This window comes from Acanthopagrus latus, chromosome 19 (assembly GCF_904848185.1).
Source record: "Acanthopagrus latus isolate v.2019 chromosome 19, fAcaLat1.1, whole genome shotgun sequence".
In the NCBI taxonomy this organism is placed as follows: domain Eukaryota; kingdom Metazoa; phylum Chordata; class Actinopteri; order Spariformes; family Sparidae; genus Acanthopagrus; species Acanthopagrus latus.
In genome coordinates this window covers 6,914,549-6,935,216 of record NC_051057.1, presented here as the reverse complement: position 1 = coordinate 6,935,216, position 20,668 = coordinate 6,914,549, and the positions used below count along the sequence as shown (strand labels likewise).

Here is a 20,668-nt window from a genome sequence, read left to right as displayed (position 1 = left end):
ACAAATTGGCTGTCTCCCCCCTCCCCTAATAACCTCAGAAGGAAGAAAAATACCACACAGTTTCTTCCCCCATGCCTTGGACCATTTTCCCTGGTGAACCGCACTGGAGTTCAGTACAACGGAGCCGTGCATGAAGGCATCTAACCACAGACCCAAAAAAGACAGCTAGGTTTTGGAAGAGAAAGCATGTAGCAAAAGAGACATAGGGAGGGAAATGGAGTGAGAACAAAATACAGACAAAAGAGCGAGGAGATTCTTTCCTAACATGGTGAAGGAGGGACAGTCACTGAGCTGAGTGGTTTCTATTTAGCCTCCTCTCTCGCTGGGCCATCATGCCTCAGTGGTTGTTGGCTATGAGCTAGACAAGGCCATACTGAGAGAGAGCAGGGGAAGCTTCTATTCATTTTAGATGTTTTATTACTGACTACCAAACATCCAAACCAAACATGGGATTTTTGACAATATTCTGGTTGCAGTATACACCATATTTGCAAAATGTCTAACGCTTATTCTATAAGAATAAAGGCCCATATTTATTTGAAAAACAGAGTAGTTCCAGAATACAAAAAAAAAAAAAAAGAGCCGAGCACAGTAGCTGCTGGTGTGGTCATCTCTGGGCCAAGGGACCCTCTGACTTGGGCACAGTGAAATAGCATGAATGGTAATGGCTAATAGTTAACTAATGTATTAATTAATATTAATAAAAAACAGCCTTTTCCAACTGTCCCAACTTGACTGCTGATGTGGAAACTGCTAACTGTATTTGACGGGCTGCATATTAACGTCCCTTTACATGAGCATGAGCTGCTGCAATATTGTGAAAGCCTCATACTGTACTACACATACAGTATAGGCCTGGTTATGTCTTTATAGGAAATACACAAGACATTTACACTTCTCAGATGACTTAAAGGAACTGCACCAAGTTCATGTAGCATATTGTACTGTTCACTAAGTCTTTCATGTCTGAGTCATTACAGAACGCCATCTACCAAAACAGTATTTAATCGAGGTTTGAAGTATGCTGTTATTTATTTTTGTCTTTTATAAAAAGAAATTGATTAATTACACCTTGTATGAGCCACTAAGTTGTTGTTGATCTTAAGATGCACTACTTTCTGTACCTGAATCCATTATAACTGTGGGAGTGTGAAGGAATGTTTTCAACTTTTATACGCACATTGAAATCTAACCATGAGAACTGATGACTATGACACCTCCTGTCTTATTCTCTTTTCTACCCTCATGTGGAGAAAGCTGTCAGCCATAGGCTTATTTTGCAGGCTATCCTGCAGGGGATTAAACTATTTCATAACTGCTATCATGATGTCAATCCATAACCATGTCAGAACCCCAGTGTGCCTGGATCATTACACGAACCACGTGGTGGTTAGATCAGCTGATTCCTAAGGAGACACAAGCTGCTAATTATTTTGGCCTGGCAATGCTAATATGTTGCATGGCTTTACTTACATAAGGCTTTAAATCCAAAGCCTATATGGTGATAATAATGCTGATCTCATTATATAGCTAATACTCTCTCTTATTTTTTATCTAGGACCCCAGCTATTGGGTCCAGGTCCACAGGTTGGAACATGGAGATGGAGGCATATTGGACCAGGACGACATGCTGTGCGATGTTGTGGATGACAAAGACAGGGTGAGTCAAAGTTGGAGTGAAACTGTGATAAAAAGAGGCGCTTGTGGTCACATGTTTTGTTTATTTTCCCAAACTGACATTTCCTGTTATGCCACCCCTTCACTTTTACATTCAATTTTTCCTTATGCAAAAATGGCTTTGGTCGAGTCTGTGCTCTGGTGCTTTGTGCGTAAAGCTTTGGCAGTTCTACAGAGAGTTTGGCCAACATGTACTTATGACTACACCTGTGTCTCATCATGAGGAAAACATTACAGAACAGTGAACTACTGCACACTGGCATGTCCTCCAATGTGTAACGTGTAATCATTATGATCCACTGGCAGCAGTCCTCCAGTGCTTTCACACATGTGGAAGGTTGAAGTCTTCTGAGTTGCATTCAAGGCTCCACTTTGATGTGTGTGTGAGGGTGTGTGTATTAAGAGTGAGTGGGCAATATCCATGTCAGAGGCAGGATGATATCACACTACCCACCCCACACGAGACTGACTGTAAATGATTACCCACAATCCCACTGCATCCTGTCCATGGGAACAGTGCTGACTACACCTGAGTCACTAGCTGTCTGGCTTTAATGTGGGGCCAATTAGTGAGCTGTAACCTCCTCTTTGTGTCTCTTTGTCTCTGTGAGTGGGACCAGCTTTCAATTCATTCAAATTATTGAATGAAATTTGCTAGAAGTTACTCAACAGTGAAATACTTTGATACATAAATGGATAAGATGAATTCAATATATTAACAGCACAACAGCTAATGAAAAACTTAACAGTGAGAACTTCAGTATTACAACAATGAACATTTACCATTTCTGACTGTAGTCTACACGGATGCACTGACAACTTCAGTGATTAATCCGGCGCTTTCATCACTTCAAAGATGTCAAAGCTTTAAGCCAGCAGGGCCATCATGATATATTCCTCTTGATGGTGTTGAAACATGTGAGTTTCAATTGAAAGTCTCATCTTTGATTCGTATCTGTCAGCAGTTTTTCTCAGGATATCTGATGTCATAGACCCACTGTTATCTTGTGTGATCTGAAAACACATTCTTCGTAAGAACATTTGGTGTTTTGTGCTGCTGTTGCATGTGAAAAATACATTTCCCACATTTAATATCTGCGGTTTAAATAAGTTCAGTGAGCTTCCATCTGCTCTGAACAGCCTGTCTGTTTGATACGCAGATGCTTTTTGGTTGTGAGTGTGCATTTGTACATGAATGAGAAACTGAGAGAGAGAGGAAGAGTATGTGTGCATGTGCATCGGCACACTTTATAATGACTATGTGGTTGGTGCCATGGTTACGCATCAGGTGGGATCAGGGGTGAGAGCAGCTGTTTTGCACCTGCTGTCTGAAAGACTCCTTTCACTCTCCTCTCCTCTCCTCTCCTCTCCTCTCCTCTCCTCTCCTCGCCTCGCCTCGCCTCGCCTCTCCTCTCCTCTCCTGTCCTCGCCTCTCCTCTCCTCTCCTCGCCTCTCCTCTCCTCTCCTCTCCTCGCCTCTCCTCTCCTCGCCTCTCCTCCTGGCACATACAGTATGTATTTTCTCCTTTTTATTGCCTTTATCTGTTCTGATGATGCAAATAATTGCTCCCCCTGGTGGTGGTGTGGGCTCTTCACACATCTTACTGCTGACAGAATATTGAATATCATTAAAATAACAACATGTTTGCCTTGCCAATTAACAAGCACAAAAACAGTCCATTTTTTGAATTATTTTTTCATCTGAGAAGCGTTTGAATGATATCCTGAAAGAAATGCCACAGTTTAAAGAGCTCTATGTACCCATAAGAATATTAACCTACAAAATAAACAGTGGTGTAAATGACACAGAAAGCACAGCTCAGCTGGATGTGGCCAGGGACAGCTAACTTTACACCAGTGGAACAGCCCACGTGTGTGTGTGTGTGTGTGTGTGTGTGTGTGTGTGTGTGTGTGTGTGTGTGTGTGCGCGCGCGCGTGTGTGTGCATATGTGCTTGTGTGTGTGTACACCTGATTTTATCTCGCTGTGTGTGGGTGCTTCTTCTTTGTGTGTTTGTATGTAAATGTTGGCAGTAAATCCAGTCCGTCTGCTTCTTTGCACCATCAGCAACTGCCTCTGTCCCAGTTTTACTCTGCTAACAGTCATTTCATTTTATTGTTTTAACCCATTAATGACAGCTCTCCTATTATTATTATGGATGTAGCACGTACACAGGCTTCCTGGGCCATGCCGGGCTGAGAGTCACATTCTGCTTTTGGAAGTCTTAATTAGAATGTACAGTTTTCTTATCATGTGGTAAAATAAAAATAAAAATAAAAAAAAACACTTTGCTTTGCTTTTTGCTAAACTTGCTTTGGGTTTTTTGTACAGTGTTAAACATAAGTTTTCTTTTGCTCTTCCTGTTTTTTAACTGTGTTTTTATTGTGGCCATTTTGTTGGCAGTCTTACGCCAACTTAGAACATTTTCCATCACATTCAGAATCTTTAGTTGTCTTAAAGTTTACACATAACTCAGTGTAAACGAAAGAATCCATTTAGCCACGACACACTGATGTGATAGCTGTTCACTATAAGTACAGTCATTTCAAATGAGTGGTGCATCAGTTTTAGTTTGTTAAGGCATGATATTTAACTACTACTGTAGTACTGGTTGCATGTCTCACTGTTGATTTGATGGCGTAAGGGAAAGTATGTCTAGCTGAGATTAGATGCATGTAATCAGATTTATCCCCTTACATTTGAGCTGTGGAGTAGATGTTTCAAATGCTTGTTGACACAGGGTTAATGGATTATGTCGGTGGAGTGAATAGAGTCCTGTTTTGCCTTAAAATCATTGACCCCGACTGGAACTGATCACGGAAACTTGTGAACTGGAGGTCCCACTGCCTCCTGTCTGCTTCATTAAAAAGCAGTGTGCTGCATTTGTACATAGTGCCAAGTGTATGTTCAATCTTTTATTTTCTTCTTAGATCACCTTGTCTCTGTTGCACTCCTGTTATTTGTCTTTCAAGCGGATAATCTCAATTTCTGAATTTCTGACTTCACCCCATTTGATGGTCCATCAGGCTTATACTTCTTACCAAGTGGTGATATCCACAGTTGGATTTTTTGCTGTAACAATTTCTTCTACATTCAAGTGTAAACGAATGATTTCCGATCTACATTGTGTCACTGCACTGAGAGAAAACTGAGAGGGGATTTAATGCAGAAACTACGTTTGTCACTTCACAAGTTTCGGTGCCTCTATTGTTAGGAGCACCCAAAGTAGTGTGTGTGTGTGTGTGTGTGTGTGTGTGTGTGTGTGTGTGTGTGTGTGTGTGTCTGGCTCAGGTTCAGCAGTCAGATAATCATACAGTGATTCATTTGCAATCATAGAGCTGCATGCTGAGGCCTGTCTGTGTTGCAGAAATGTTTAAATGTGTGAAGTTGAGCTGGATATTTTTCCTATGAAGATCATTCTGATGAAATCATGATTGTTTGTTTTGGACATACGTGCTTAGATCACATAGATTAGTTCCATCTCGTCTGTCCACAATGTTCTAACGAACCTGGAGAGTTCATTGATGTTTACTAACAGTTGCCATACCAACTCTTTAGTGCGCTACTGCCACCAGCTGGACTGAAGTGTGAAGTAGAGGTTTGACGGTTTTTTTTGTGGTGGTTATAGAAAGTGTAGACATCTTCAGGTTGTATATTTATACGAGAAATGGTGACTTACATGCTTGATATTCTGTGCTAATGTCTGTCTGATGATTGTGTGCTCAAATTATGTTAGTGCGAAATCTATTCAGGTGCATAACAAACAATAGATTAAAATGATAATGATGATAGTAATTAATAATGATAATAAAAATTTCTGGTTGTGCACATTGGTGTGTGCAGGTAGTAGCACACTCTACTACCTCTGCAGTACTCTGTGATACCAACAATAAGTATATATCAGGCTAAAGGATCAGTGTAACTTCTAATAGCACCACAATAGTGGGTTCAACACATTCTTTTGCTCGTTTAATCTGAAGGAATATGTACTTTGAATATGTTCACCACATTTTGTGCCCTCTTAGTGTAAATTATGGGAACTATTGAACTGCTACAACATGCACATGATAACTTAAATAAAATCTAAATGAAGTACTCATATGAGGATTCCAATCAAATATTCAAACCAAAATATGTATTTTGTAGCACAGTGATGCTGATCCAACACCAAGGACAAAGTAGAAACTGGTCTCTTTTTATATGGACAGCTGTAGACACACTGCTAGTACAACATACGTTGATATTTCATTTGGAGAGAGACAAACTCCTAACTCCTGTTTTTAGCCTGTCAAGTCTTCAGCAGGACTGAAAGAGCTCCTGCCAAATGACACACCTCATTCGGTCAGTTAAGAGTATCTATGAAGGCGGTATAAACTTTCATCTAGCTCAGGAGCCTCAGGTTAGGCTTCTGAAAATCCACTCTGTGTGAAAAATTCTGCAGAAAGCTGGCAAGTGGCTGGAAGTGGCTGTAAAAGAGACACTTCATCCATACACCAGATGGCAATGTGGCAATTAAAATGACTCCTGGTTAGACGATGGCCTTAGGTAAGAAATTCACAATATGGGTCTGCTGAAATGAGTTTATAAAGAAATGAAATCGGTAATATGGACAATTAGATGAAATCAGATGAGACTTTAACGGCCTTTGCGGGGAAATTGGGCAATTGCATTAGCGATTTAATTGGTTTATAAAACTTGAAAACTGCTGTTGTTGTGCGAGACAAACTCAGTATCTAATGCAGAGGCAGGCTTGATTTCTGTAATTAAGTCCTGTAGATGTGTATCATAAAATTGTGTGTCACATTCATTGGTTAAAAAGTGGGATTTATTTATTACCTCTGCCAATTTGAGAATGTTTTCAGCTGTGTCCACTTGTTTGTTGGTTTGTCAGCAGTATTACACAAAAACTACCAAACACATTTCCACAAAGCTTGGATGATGGATGTAAGGCCGATATACCCAAATCACTTTTGGTGCATATCCAAATAAAGGGACAGATCCAGGAATCTTTACCACGTTCTCTTAAAGTTGGAAGGTGGTTTAAAATTCAGAGTGATACAGAGCTATCAATTTCTACCTTTATTGAATTAAAGGAGTCTGTTGGGTCTTGGTGGAGGCACGTACTGTACTGATTGCCATTCTAGTGTTTTTGTTTATCTAGTCCAGAGAAGAGAACATCTGCACCATGCAGTCCTCTTTACCTGAGGCAGGTATGCTGTATTTGTGCTGAAGTTCATCTGAGAGTTGAAACCAATTCAAATCAAAGTAGTGATCCATGAAATCTGCAACTTGTCATTTAATATGACATCTTTGACCTCAACTTCGTCACCACATAAAACAAAGCTGGTCAAGATCAGGGCTGTTTTTTTGAAAGGCAACAATTTATTGATTAGTCAGTCAAAAGAGAATTAATTGCCAAGTATTAAATATAAACAATTAATAATTTCACGTCATTGTCAAACAGTTCTTGGTTACAACTTCAGAAATAGAAGGATTTGCTGCTTTTCGTTGTCATTTATCATAGTAGATCAAGAGTCTTTGGGTTTGGGACTGTTGGTCGGACAAAAGAAGCAATCTGAAGATGTCACATTAGACTCTAGGAGATTATCTTTTCAAAATATTCTGGCCTTTTATAGACTAAATTTCCTATAGATTGTTGTGGAGACAACTGGGATGTAAGATGTACCGGGGGTTAAATTCAGTGTTAAGGTAACACATTAACCTGAAATACCAAACATGTTATGACATCACAGCCTATGTACTGCACTGTTTTGTCTTGTGTCAGACACCATTAACCCTTTACACCTGACTGGGCCTCATCCAACTTGTCAGCTTGCTTAGTGTGCTAGTTTCCATCTGGATATTTGTCTAAAGGGAGCTTGATAACACATAAGTGAAGGTGATTTCAGGAGCAGGTCACCTGGTGCTTGTAGTCTGGATGTACCTTATTAACAGGGCTGAGTATAAGCAAGCCTGTCCCATGGGCTTAATGAGTGCAGGATCGAAGTGTGAATCCTCAGGGGCGACTACGGGAGAAAGCTTGTTACTGCAGAAATACTTGAATCAGCGTTTCACTAGAGCATATTTTACAGCAGGTGCATGTTGGCGTGTACAGAAGCTGCAGTGACACTTGTCAACCACAGAGAGGCACTCAAGCCCAAGTGATAGCAGTCTCCAGTAGCTGCTGGATACGTCTACTATAGAGATTCTGAGTAGATTGGCTTTTGGGGAAACTGGATCTGGAAGACTCATGTTCTTTCAGAAAACAAAAGACAAAAACTCCCAAAAACATTTAGGAGGTACAAAGAAAGGAAAAGAGAAAGTCTGATCGAAGCTAACTGAACTGTCCATGTCTGACTGCCTCCTCCATTTGTGCTAATGCAGCCTGTTTATAATGAGTACCACATCCATGGCTCCTGTGGCTGAGCTCCTTGGACAATTGGCATTTTCTTGGCCCCTGAAGTTGGCATTGCCATAGCAACGGCAGTCGGGTGCCAAGTGGGCACCTGCGCTGGGTCGAGATCAAGCCGTGAGTGAAATTAGCCAAGGCTAAAGCAGGGTCCCAGCAGCTGCCCCCTGGTACCAGAACACTGCCGGGGGAAATCAAAGACTAATTACTCTGTTTGTCTGTGCTGTGTGTGTGTGTGTGTGTGTGTGTGTGTGTGTGTGTGTGTCTGCGTTTTTGGTAGGGATGTGTTTGTGAGTGAATGTAGCCTCTTTTGGCATAGATTGAAGACTATTGTGTCTGGTTAGCTGTCTCTCACCACCGTCTCTCAGACAGTGTAATGCATTCACCTCACACATTCTGGGCTGCTTACTCTATACTTGCCGTGCATCTATACAACTTAGTACGATTCATTGTCTTGTGCAGTTTCAATGAATCCATGGAATGGATTTGATTTTTGCAATACAATATGATGAAATCTCTATTTCCTGTAGGTGGAGCAGGAGAGAACCAGAGAGAGTAAAACCATCAGACCATTTGTTCGTCTTCTGAAGGTGCTAATGTCGAGAAATTGAAGTGCAATTTATTTTGCCACAGTTTGGTGCAGACAGACTTGACTTGGTGTTGTTTTGCAGCAGGTCTTTTATGTATTGAATAATTTAATTTATCTGTGGAAGCAACACCAGAAATACTTGCTGACAATAAATCCAAGGAAACTCCTCTCTACAGGCTACATAGTATCATATATGTGTTATAGCACATGTGTTATGCCCTCTGGTGGCCAGACAGACAGATCAGCAGAGGCTTAGCCTCTGTACATCATCTTGATCTGTTTTGTCAAAAACACTTCCATTTGTGCAAATATGGTTATTAATGGAAATGGTTCATTGGACTGAAATGTACTTTTTATTCAAATTGGTTAGTTTTGTTTCAGTTTAACTGCAACTACCACCACCTGGTGGGTAATTCTGTGGTGGATGTGGATGGTTCCAAATTAGGCTGCAACTGATTACTTTCATTATTAATTACCATCTGATTATTGTTACGATTAATCAATTAATCGTAAATTCAATAATCAATGTCAAAAATGTGAAGTATGCTCATCACAATCTCATCGGCCAAAGTGACGTCTTCAGATAGCCTCTTTTGTTTAACCAACAGTCAAAAACCCGAGACTCTCCTTTTGCTGTCATAAATGACAAAGAAAAGCAGGGGATCCATTTGATGATTCAGCAATTTAGACAGTTCAGCAGATATAGTTTTAAATGGTACGGTTGACCTGATGACCCTCTGACAGAAGGAGGCGGGGACTCGAGGAGAAATGCATACCAACAGGAATATATGACAGTTGTTGTGTTTCTCTGTCAGCGGTCAACAGACTGACACATATCTTCTGATTGACACAGGTAAACATACGGTTATATACTTGAACTTTGAAAGGTGTAACTGCTGATGGCATCAGATAGACACACATGCCCCAAGTGTAAAACAAACAAAAGAACACTGACACATCACACATACAGTTTATACACACAGGAAAACACATGTACAGAAATAGTCAGACCCTCTGACAGAGTCGCACATGCCCACACACACATCCTGACAGACAGCCCCCCCGCTGTACTCAGATGTAATTAGCCTGTAAGGACCAGAGTCAGCTCTGCGTCCTGAAAGACTCAGTGTGTTAGTGGAATTTATCCTCACCTCCGCTGCTCTGCTCAGAGGCTGGTGGGCGGCGGCAGGCAGTTTTTCATTTCATGTTCCTCCGGGGTTTTAGATTTATTGTTGGTTGTTGCTTGTTTATTAGGTTGCTGATTTTTGAACTTCACTTACCCAGGGAAGGTTTGTTGAGTACTGTAGTTCTTTTTTAGCAACTCCCTGTCTCCCACTTATACAGTTATAATCCCTCACAGTGGGGATATGCTTTTCTGCTTTTCCTCCATTGAGGGTTGAACCACAAGCTTTACTGTTAGCAACTCAGAAGTCTTTTTGAGCACATAAAGGGGTGTATTGCACTGTTTATACATGTTGTGGTGCTGTATTTCATTAAAGGCAGATTGTTTTCAATGAAATCATCTGCATTAAAACTGTACTAATGACAGTGGCATCCTAGCACAGGTTCTACAATGTTTAGTGATGTGTGTAAGTCACAGAAGACACATACCTCTAATAAGGCTAGTTCTTTGAAAAGAAAAAAACAAAAACAAAAACAAGATGTAGCCCTCACTGCATAATGAAATGCTTTCAGATCCGACTTTTATAGACAATGTGATAAAACACTGTGTAGAGGGAGCAGAGTCGGATCCTTTTACAAACGCCAGTGTCACAGTGCAACAAAATGGTGAAAGGCTGACCGTGTCAGAGTTCAAATGTTAGGCTGGGTGCAGGCAGAGCATCGATATCTGATGGCTTGACCACTGGACTGCTGTCTTTTTCAATATCACTCTAAAAGTAAGCCTAAGATTGCCAACAACATATAGTGATGTGGAATCTGTCCCATCATTAGTGTGCACTGTCTGAACAGCTTTCACTGGAATGAATGTGTCATCCTGTGAGGTGAAGTTGTAAAGTAAAATATTTACAGTGCAGGTCTGCCAGTGTCTGAAGAAACCAAACAAAACGAAAGATAATGCCACTGATTCTATTTTTGTTTAATCATTATTTCACTCTCTTTAAAATCGTTTTTTAACATGACTTGTGCCCAAAATGGTAAAATGGTTATAAAACATGTGAGCATTGGAAATGCAGTGCTGTGTGCAGTATGGACGGTCTGAGATGTGGTGATGTGGAACAAAGGTGACCTGGTGGTCTTGAACCTCAAGAATCACCAGTGCATGACAGAATGCTGTCCATGCGGACCTGCTGATCCACCAGTATAGATAACATCAGTCCATCCTTGTTGACAAAAACATAGCTTCAGCTATACAGCATATGCAGTATGACATACACAACTCTTGTGCCTGCGGTAAGACTGATAATACTCCATATTGCACAGCAGCAGGCAACTTCTCCAGCCTCTGCTTTAGTTTTTCAGTAAAATGGGTGAAATCAGGTCATGTCACCAAGCTTTTATTTCAGCTCGGGGGCAACCCAGCTAGGCATGTAGGTGTCTTTGATTTCCCCTTCATGACAGCTCCCCTACAGGAAAAGATTTCTGCCGATGCACCAAATTGCTCCTGACACGGCGTCGGCTTGGCTGAATACTGTCTGGAATTGCTGGGGTGTTTAACCAGAGCTGTGGATAGGCAGCACCAAAATAGGAAAAAAAAAAAGTAGACGGACCCACACAGACGAGAACATGCCTTCATTTACACACCTGTGTATCACAATCATGCACAAACTCAGCTACACACAGACATACTGTGGTGGACACACATGCTACCATCCTGGTACTGTGCACGTGCGTGTGTCATGCAGGAGGATGTTGGTCCTGGTTGACAGCTGTCAGAGCTGCTTTGGTTCCAGTGTCTGGATACTTTGCCAAACGAGCCTATTATCTGCAGCGGTGGAGTCCTGTGGAGGGGCCCGACATTGCCCCAGGCAGACGATTTGGGTCAGCCGCCATGAGACTAGTCCTAAACTGAGGTGACAGTTACAGGCCCCCTCCTGGGATTCTGCCGCTTGCCCAAAGACCCCCAGAGGGCTGTTGGTAGGACCACTAAGATAACAAAAGAGTAGTTTTCCTAGATTATCCATATGTGGTGAGTGCTGCACCCAGAATGGCCTCTGGCATCAGGCAGAGATACAGGCAGCGAAGCTCTGCCCTGGTTTCCACTTTGGAACTGGATCAGTTATATTTGCTATTTATCCTTATGCTGTTTGTCTCATTATATGGCTGCATTTCAAGAGGAAGTCCTCTTCTCCACATTTGAGTCTTTGTCACCTCGCCTCATGGGGGCAACAGTGCATTGTGCATGTGGCCCCACAGTACAATTGTCCACGAGGAAATTACTTATACAAAGTCAGAGGCAGTTCAACAGAAACTGCAATCTTGAACAGAAAAATTCAATCTACCATCAATTGCTTATTCTTTTGAATATAGACCTATTTCTCTTTCGCCCGGCTGCCTCTCAGCTCCTTGTTAAACCAAGCGAGTGTCTCTTCTGCATGACAAGTATCCCTCCGTAGCTTTTTGTCTCAAGAGTCTCCAGACCATGAGCTGCTGTTTTTAACACTTGACTACTTCTCTCAGAACCATATATAATTACCTTCAAAGATCCAAAGTCACTCCAAGGTTGTGTCTGAAAATTGGCTCTCAAATTGACTTAGGAAGGTAAAGCTCTGTTTCAGACTGGCTTCATTTATGACAGGGGATATGATATACACCAAGCAAGTTGGTATTTTTAGCAGTGTGTGTGTTTAGATATTATAGCACTTAGTATGGCTGTGAGTATGGTGCAAGGACTAGGGCCTAAAAGATGAAAGATCTGGTAAAATAAAATAAAAACAATACACAAAAATAGATATTTACACATGAGCAGACAACCTGAAGCAACAAAAGCACATTTATATGCACATACTTAATGTACTTAAGTGCATTGAATTGGATAAATAGGAGAAAACCAATGAAAATGCAAAAAAAAGAGATAAATAAGGGAGGAAGGAAATAAAAAATGGAAACAAACATAGGGAGAGGAAATAATAAAATATGTCCAATCAAAGGGAGAACGGAAGCAATGTAGGAAGAAGAGAAGAAACCCAGTTGGAGTGGAGAGTAGGCATTGCCACGAGCTAAACTGAGTCTGGCGACTGGCGCCGCACTGAGCTGAAGTTGACACTGGCACAGGGAGGGAGGGAGATGGTGCCAGGGCCGGGGAGCTAAGCCTGGTTTGGAGAGCTTTAGTCGGACATATTGTAGCAGACAGAGAGCTGAATCCCCTCTAACACTGGCTGTGCGCTCTCATTGCCTCTCTTCTCATGAGAAAAGGCTAAAGACCTCTTCAGATTATGTCCTGCTCTGCTAAAGTACTACAGGCTTATAGACATGCTAAATTAATGTATGCTCTCCTCTTGGACATCTGCAGGTCAGTGGGATTTATCACTTTGTCTGGAGTCTCCTTATTAACAATTGGCTCTTAACTTTGATAGCAAATAATTAATAATTCAAGCCTTTTCTATAATTTTGTGGCTTTAAAAAAATGTTTTTTAGATCCTTTCATGAAAAATTTATTATTTTTTACTCCTGGTTGGATGATAAATAGACTTGCTTTTCTGTACACGTTTCAGTCTACTGACTGCTCAAACACACAACACTCTCACCCATTCATACACACATTCATACACTGACTGGAATTTGAGGATACAACCTTGAGTGGTGATTGCTTTTTTTTACTGTTATTTTCTGCTAAAATGGTCAAGGAGTTAATAGAAGAAGAAATCTGCATATTGATTGCGATTAATAAAAAAAACATTAGTTGCAGCTTGGGAATACTATTGAAAACTCTGACGCTAGAAATTATATATTCATGGTGCATTTTTAATCTTAAAAAAATAACTTATCTGAATCATATCTGAAGTGGACCATGGTGTGTCACTGCTGTATATACTGTAGAAAGAGTTCTGACTGTCATAATGATTTAATATCCATCTCTTTGTCCTCTGTCTCTTTGCACTAGCAATCAGGATGACTAAAAGCCCTGTGTAATGTAGAGGCCATCTAAAGGTCTGTAGGCCAATTTGAGAGAATGTGTCTCAGTGTGTCTTTGTGTGCAGCCATGGTTTTATGCAGAAGGGATTTTGAGGTAAAATTGTCATTAGACCCCTCCACCACTGTGCCTTCCTTCTTCCTTTGTGTAATACATGGAGAATCTTGAGAGCCCCTGCATGAATGCCTTATGTCTCCTCCACAACAGATGTGCCACAGCCTAGGGCCCCCCAGTAGTAGCTCGTTATGTGAATGTGTGTGTGTTTGTGTGTGTAAGTGTGTATGCACGCGTGTGTGGGAAGACTGCACGCTATTCCCATTCGGAAGTCAGCAGGGAGTTTGCCTATAAAAGGCACAAATAATAGGCACCCATTTATCTCCGAAGACACTCATCCATCAGAGTATACACACACAAGAACACACATACACACATTTGGTTTGTGATATTATTGCTCTGTTGTGCCAGAAGCACTGTCCTGTATACAAGCATCAGTGTAAATGTCTGTCTTTAGACAGAACACAAGAGTCATGTGACATGCTGTATTGTCCCCTGTCAGTCACTGTGTGTGGCCTCATCTACTGATGACAGTCCCAAAGGTCTCGCAAGCAACCCTCTCTACAACCATCAGAAAAGTGTGTGTTTTACTTTGCATGTGTACAATCTACTATAGTCCCCTCCTGAATGAATCCAAAGTGACCAGAGTCTGCATGGATGTGTTGTAACAACAACTGGAACTAAGATAGTAAAGGTTGTAAAGGTTGAAAACATGGTTGGTTGACTCGAAAGTTAAAGATCTGTTATGTTCATATCTACAGTACAGGTGGACTAGATAGTGAATCCAAAGATGGCTCCAGCAATAATTGCTTGCCAGGGACACATGCCAAGAAAGTTTCAAGCTTCCAGGTTTGCTTCCCGGGAATGTGACCCGCTGAATATGGGCAGTAGAGTTTCTCTCATTGGTCAAACCTGTGAGTTCCTGTCGGTCCGTAGACTTTACATTGTGATGGGGCTTCACCGATTTAAATATGAAACAAATCCAAAATCTCCAATGATGATGGTCAATGGGGATAATGCTCTTGAGCCATTTTTTTCTGCAATAAGCGGCCATTGGGCAAAATTGGAAGAAAGCGTCTTCCACTAGTTCTGTAATACAGTCATGATAATGTGACATTCTAACTTAAGTCTTATTAATAGCATTGACCTTAATTTGAGTTTGACCAATAAATGATATCATGAAAAATGAATACCTCTGGAGAAATATGAAAAATTAAAGTTCCCGTAAACTGGCATTTCCTTCCATATTCCTCGTCTTTAAAGCAGCCTTAAAGTGGGCAGTCATGTACAGTTTACTGACATGATTATACACTGTATCTCTGCTCTAAATTCAACAGAAATTATTTGATACTGCCATCTGGGACAAAAATGCATAGAAGTCTAGCTGCATGGTTGTGTATGTATGTTAGTGTGTGTCTGCATCTCTCGTCTTACATATTTTAGTCTGTATTCATGTGTCTTCATAGAGTTCTGTAGTCTTCAGAAGCGGTGAACTATTCCATACAACCCTCATCTGAACGCCTACAGAGGCTGGCTCATCTTTTTTCTTCACCCCTCTTTATTGTCTTCTTTCTGCTGTTTATCCTCCACTCTCAATGTTGTCTTCAAGAGCCCTTAAACAATCCACGAGATGAGAGAGAAGACAAGAAACAGACCTTGTGCTCCTCCCTAATCCCTTATTGATCATCAGCCTGTGAATGAACTGAACTCAGTAACACATCTATTGATCACAGCAACACACTCATACACAAACACTCCTTCAGCTTCTTTACCAGAAGTCATCATAATGAGTACCAGGGCCTCTCACTATATGGAAAGCAACTGTTATATTATGTGTCAAGTGGTAAGATGTGTGCAAAACACTGCTAAAGTGAAAAGTCAGTGAGTTCAACTCTCACATTAGGGAAAATTCATTTTGTGCAGCTCAAACTGTTGAAAACTGGATGTGTGTTTTTAACTGAAGCCACATGTAGAAACCATCAAATCTGTTTTTGTTACATTATTGCAAGCGAGACATTCATTTTTTCAACCATGACAGTTGTTATTTCAACTTAAATGCATGAACCAGTTTTAGTGAGCCATTTGTTTTGTGTCGAATGATTTGACCAAATATTCTTTGGTGCAACACTTTGAATCCCTACCAGCTGCTGTTATAGGCATTACTGTCTATGACCTCTGAGCTCTGCGTGTTGGGACATAAGGGAACAGAGAATTATGCAATAAAGATACTGACGGTATATCACGTATCACCTTGTATTGTATTCAGCTTTGTGGGCTTAATGTCACACTTCTTCAGAAAAAAAAAAAGAAGAAGAAAATTGTTCTGTCTTTTGTTGTTGTTGTTAGAACATTTCAACACAACAAACACCGTGTGGGAACAACTGATAGATAGGAGACGCTTATTTCTATTCATAAGTGAAATAATGATAGCTGTTGCTGCCAGCAATGACAGGATGTTAATAATTCATGACAGAAAAAAATAGTCGACAGATGTGCCACCTACTTGTATTCAAATGTGGCTCTTTGAACAACAACTGTGGAGCACATCCCCTTCACCAGCCACCAAAAGAAAACCTTTTTTCTAGTTGTATTCTTGTGCACTTCGCTCCTGTCTTCCGCGATGGGAATTGGAATGACAGTGGAGAGTGTATGTTGTTCATCTGTGCAATCAGTTTGTCAGGACAGAGGGTTAGGACATGTGCATGAGATAAACAGAGTTCATAGCATTCTATGTGTGTGTTTCTGGTCTTTAACAAAGTGACATAGTGCTGACTGTTTAGTATGTGTGTGTGTTTATGCACGCACCTGAAACCGAGTTGCTCCATCACCAACACATGCTGATATTTTATTCAACACGTTGCCTCCACGCTTATTATCAGGAAGAGTATGTTTGAACAAAGAGGACAGGCAGAGGAGAAAGAAACCAGGGGAAAATGCAGCTTTTGCACTTCTGTCAAGTGGAAAGACTTCTATTCACTCTTTTTATCTCTGCCCGTGTCCATGTGTATATTATAGTGAATAACTTCATTTTTTATATTCAAAAAACAGCTATTAAAAAAAAGATCTATTTATCTTTTATTAAAGATGTGAAAGTGTGTCTGGCCTCAGTCTGCATGTGTGTCTAATGTGTGTGTATGTGCTCTCATAGTGCCACGCTCTAATTAGCAGTCCTATTAGCACAGGTGCGGCACCTGAGACCAAAGCAGCCGCATCGAGAGTCCCCCCCTTTAGACGCAGCACCTCTTAACACAGCATTAGGAGAACCAGCCCTCTCCCTCAGTTTGACAAAGAAATCACTGTGACATTTCATTTTGAAGCCTGTGTTAATATTTTGTCATGCAGTGGTGAAAATGAGTTTTGCTGCAGGGAGGGAATACAGGGTATCGTTTCAGCCACATATTGGTTTGGAGGCAGAATAAATTGCAAAGTGAATACTAAAACGTTTACCTTGGCAGACAGTAGTGTTTCCTATAAGGAGAGAGTCGTAAAGCAAAGACGCTTTTTTACCCGCAAAGAGCAATATTGTCAGCTAGCACTCTAAAGCTAAATCTATTTTTTAATAAGGCTGGGACAAAGCCGGGAGGGTCATGACATCTAGCTTTCTTTCTGGCTTCTGACACCTCCTCATTGTTATCGTCTTTGTCACCACCAACAGCTTCCACTCTGCTTCCACAAAATAGCACTGATTTCCATGTGTTGCCAACGCAAATCAGCATGTGAAGTGTGTTGTGTTACTTTTTTAATCAGCTGTCGTTTACTTATTGCCAGAGTTGTTTGCGACACATTCTTTCGTTCTTGAAAGTTTATCTGCAAAGGAAACAGGTGGAGTCACCTCCATCTGTTAAACTGCTCGCACAAATTAGAATTACACTTTCTTTTTTCATTCCTCAACCCGCTCATCCCCGTCAGTCTCTCCAAGTCCACCAGCTGAGTCCTGCTTTCTAATTGTTATGTTGATGACGGTCATGATGGTGGATTGTCCTCTGCTGCCTGGGGGGCAGTTTGGCAGGACGGTCACCCTGGCCCAGTGCCCTCCCACCACTTGGCCATTTGCCCGTTCTACTGCCGCCTACATCCCTTCACAAGTGTGTTTTATGCTGGACAGCTGTATCTGTGCTGATCTTCCATAGAATTTGCTCTGCCTCAAAACTCCAACTCCTTAGCAATTTGTCTTTTTGTCTCACTTGCTGTTGTTGTTTTTTTCCACCCTCCTGGTTTGCACTTTACTTATCTCCAGAAATGCTGCCATGTTTTTTTTCTCTAGATCAAACACCTCGCCTGCACTGCTCAATTTTCTACACTACACTTTTATGTTGTGTCATTACTATGTCTGGGAGAGAGAGATGGAGAGAGATAGAAAAAAGAAAAGTGAAAGGTATTTGATTGGAGTGCATGGAGCTGAAGGTTGATATGAATATCAAAAGGTTTTATTTTTTTACCACTAGCAGATGATGCTGCCTGTGGCACTAGGCACACACTGACAGGTGGTCTCTTTTGGTGTGTGTGTGTGTGAGTGGGTTTTATCGGTGTGTATACTTATCTCTCTGGTGCTGTAGGTTTGGGCGTGTCTAAGTGCATGGGCGCACATGTTTCTTTGTGTGCATTTTGTGGATTCGAATGGAAGCTTTTTCAGTTTGCATTTTTGGTGAAAAAAGTCTGTTTCTCAACCAAAATATCAAAATCCTACCTAGTTACTACATGATGGAGAAAACACAATTTGCCTCACCATGTCACTGCTGCTGTTTTTCATTAATCAATATTCATAAAAAAAAAAATAAATAAGAAAACAGAAAAAAAACCCTTAAAACAGGTACTACATACACATATATCTCCAGTTGGTTTACTGTATTGATATGGTATATATAACTTACCCCCCAAAAAAAGTGTATAGTTCTACACAAAACTGATACTTGCAATTTGGCTTACTGCTGTCTCACTGAGCTAGTGTACTGTGTTAACTTACTGGAGACTCAGAATAAAGCGCAAAATACGATGTTAAATCAATCTTTTAACACATGAACACTTCTAATACAGTCTGTTGCAGTCTACCTCTGTTATTTAACACGTGACGTTCTCATCCATTTGAATGAAGCTGGTCTCAGTGGAGGGGTGTTGTGTTTATGCCGAGTGAAACAACACACTCCCTGCCTGATTTTCACGGTGGCTGTGGTAGAAGAGAGAATCGAGATGAGATACTGAAAACATGATGATAATAGACATCACAAACAAGCCATGAATATATAATATTTTCACCTTAAACACTTAGCTTTCTTACCACAACTGGTGCAAATGTGCAGATGGTATGCCCATTAAGTTCGCTTCACAAAAGCACATTAAACTGACGGGACACGAGGGAATTCTTGATCTATATCAAACATCTCCTCATTCCACACTGACTCACTCAACAGTGGCAGGAGCATGTCAATGATGGTGTACATCAGAAGAAGTATAATCACCTCTCCAGGGTGTCAGAATGATCCAGTGGCTGAAATAAGAGCTTGTGGTTTAGAATCTCCCCACAGACAGTGCTTGTATCCAGCTGCAGCAGGGGGCACTGTCGTGTCACCGTTGGAGCTTGTGCAGTCTCGCTAGCGGACAGGGTCAAATTCCTCTGTAGGCAGGAAAACCTTTGTACTACACATTGCCAAGTCACTCACAAAATTAACTTTAAACAATCCTTCCACATTAAAGGGGAATCTTGTTATTATGTAATGGGTTCTATCCATTTGGCTCAGGAGATCTGTAGCTCATACGCAGATAACTGCTTTCAATCCCTATTTCAAGCATTTTGCCGATGCAGATGCCTTAAAAGTGAGGCATGAAGGGTTTAGCTCAAGGACACTAAAGTTAGTCTTTGGATGCACAGATCACAACTGTGTCCTGTGCATCTCCACATTTCAGGAGTATCACATTACCAAGGGTTGAAGCATGCCTGTGTATTCCGAAGCATGTTGAAGACATGCGGTATTCAGCACCACCAGTCCATGTCGTGAGAACGTCATGCTTTGTAGATGTTCATAGATTCCCTTTGGAAGTTGAGGGTCATCACAGCAGGAGTAACTCAAAACTCCTCTCTCTCATCCATTGTTCAGGCTGGCTCACACTTCACACAGATATGCGTGCAACTGAATTTGCAGAGTTATGGCTGTAAAGCTGAAAACTTGAACAAACTTGTTGGCGATGTGGAAAGCTACATTTGTGCAGAGAGGTACTAAGGTGCTGGAGTTCTTGGCTGCTTTCATCAGGAAAAGCAGAAAAGAGGCTTTGCTCCCTCTCCTCCTGTCATCACCTCGATGTGGAAAGAGTGAAATTTCTAGATGAGGAGGGAGAATTACCTATTTATTATCTGCTGTCCTGCTCTTCTTCTTCCTCAGTGTGTTGCCATACACCATGCATGAAATGGCTCCAAATGGATTTCCTTTGTCTTTTGGCAGGTCTGCTGTTATGCTTTACATTAAGCCTGCCTTCTGTGGGCGCATACGGGCTGTACGGTATGAGATTCACCCTTTTTTGTAGCAGCAGACACACTTAAAATATTTGACAGCAGGGGGACACAATAAAGCTCACATAAACTAGTTGTGTGAGTGTGCACATAAATCTGATTTTCTCAGTCATGACACATTTTCAAACTCAAAAGTGAAGCTCAAAGTTTTTGGACTCCCTCTGCTTCACTCGGTTTCTCCCTGACTGATTAAAGGGCCTCAGAGGACTGCTCTTCCTTTACAAGTGAATCCTGTTCATAGGCTTTCAGAAGACATGGATGGGAGCACAATCACTTTTATCAGCCGTGGTTTACACATTAGTCCTTCAACTCATCCCTTCTACTGTAAGACCCTCTCTCCCTCCCTC

At 41.2% G+C, this 20,668-nt stretch overlaps 1 protein-coding gene across 5 annotated transcripts in view; it reads left to right on the top strand.

The window, feature by feature from the left end:
* Nucleotides 1-20,668, top strand: part of LOC119008605 (partitioning defective 3 homolog) — a 377,798-nt gene that overhangs the window by 37,343 nt on the left and 319,787 nt on the right. For all 5 annotated transcript variants that reach the window (XM_037079110.1, XM_037079112.1, XM_037079111.1 and 2 more), the window contains one exon: nt 1,559-1,660. In XM_037079110.1, coding sequence (XP_036935005.1) covers nt 1,559-1,660 — 102 coding nt within the window. The remainder of the gene's footprint in view (nt 1-1,558; nt 1,661-20,668) is intronic.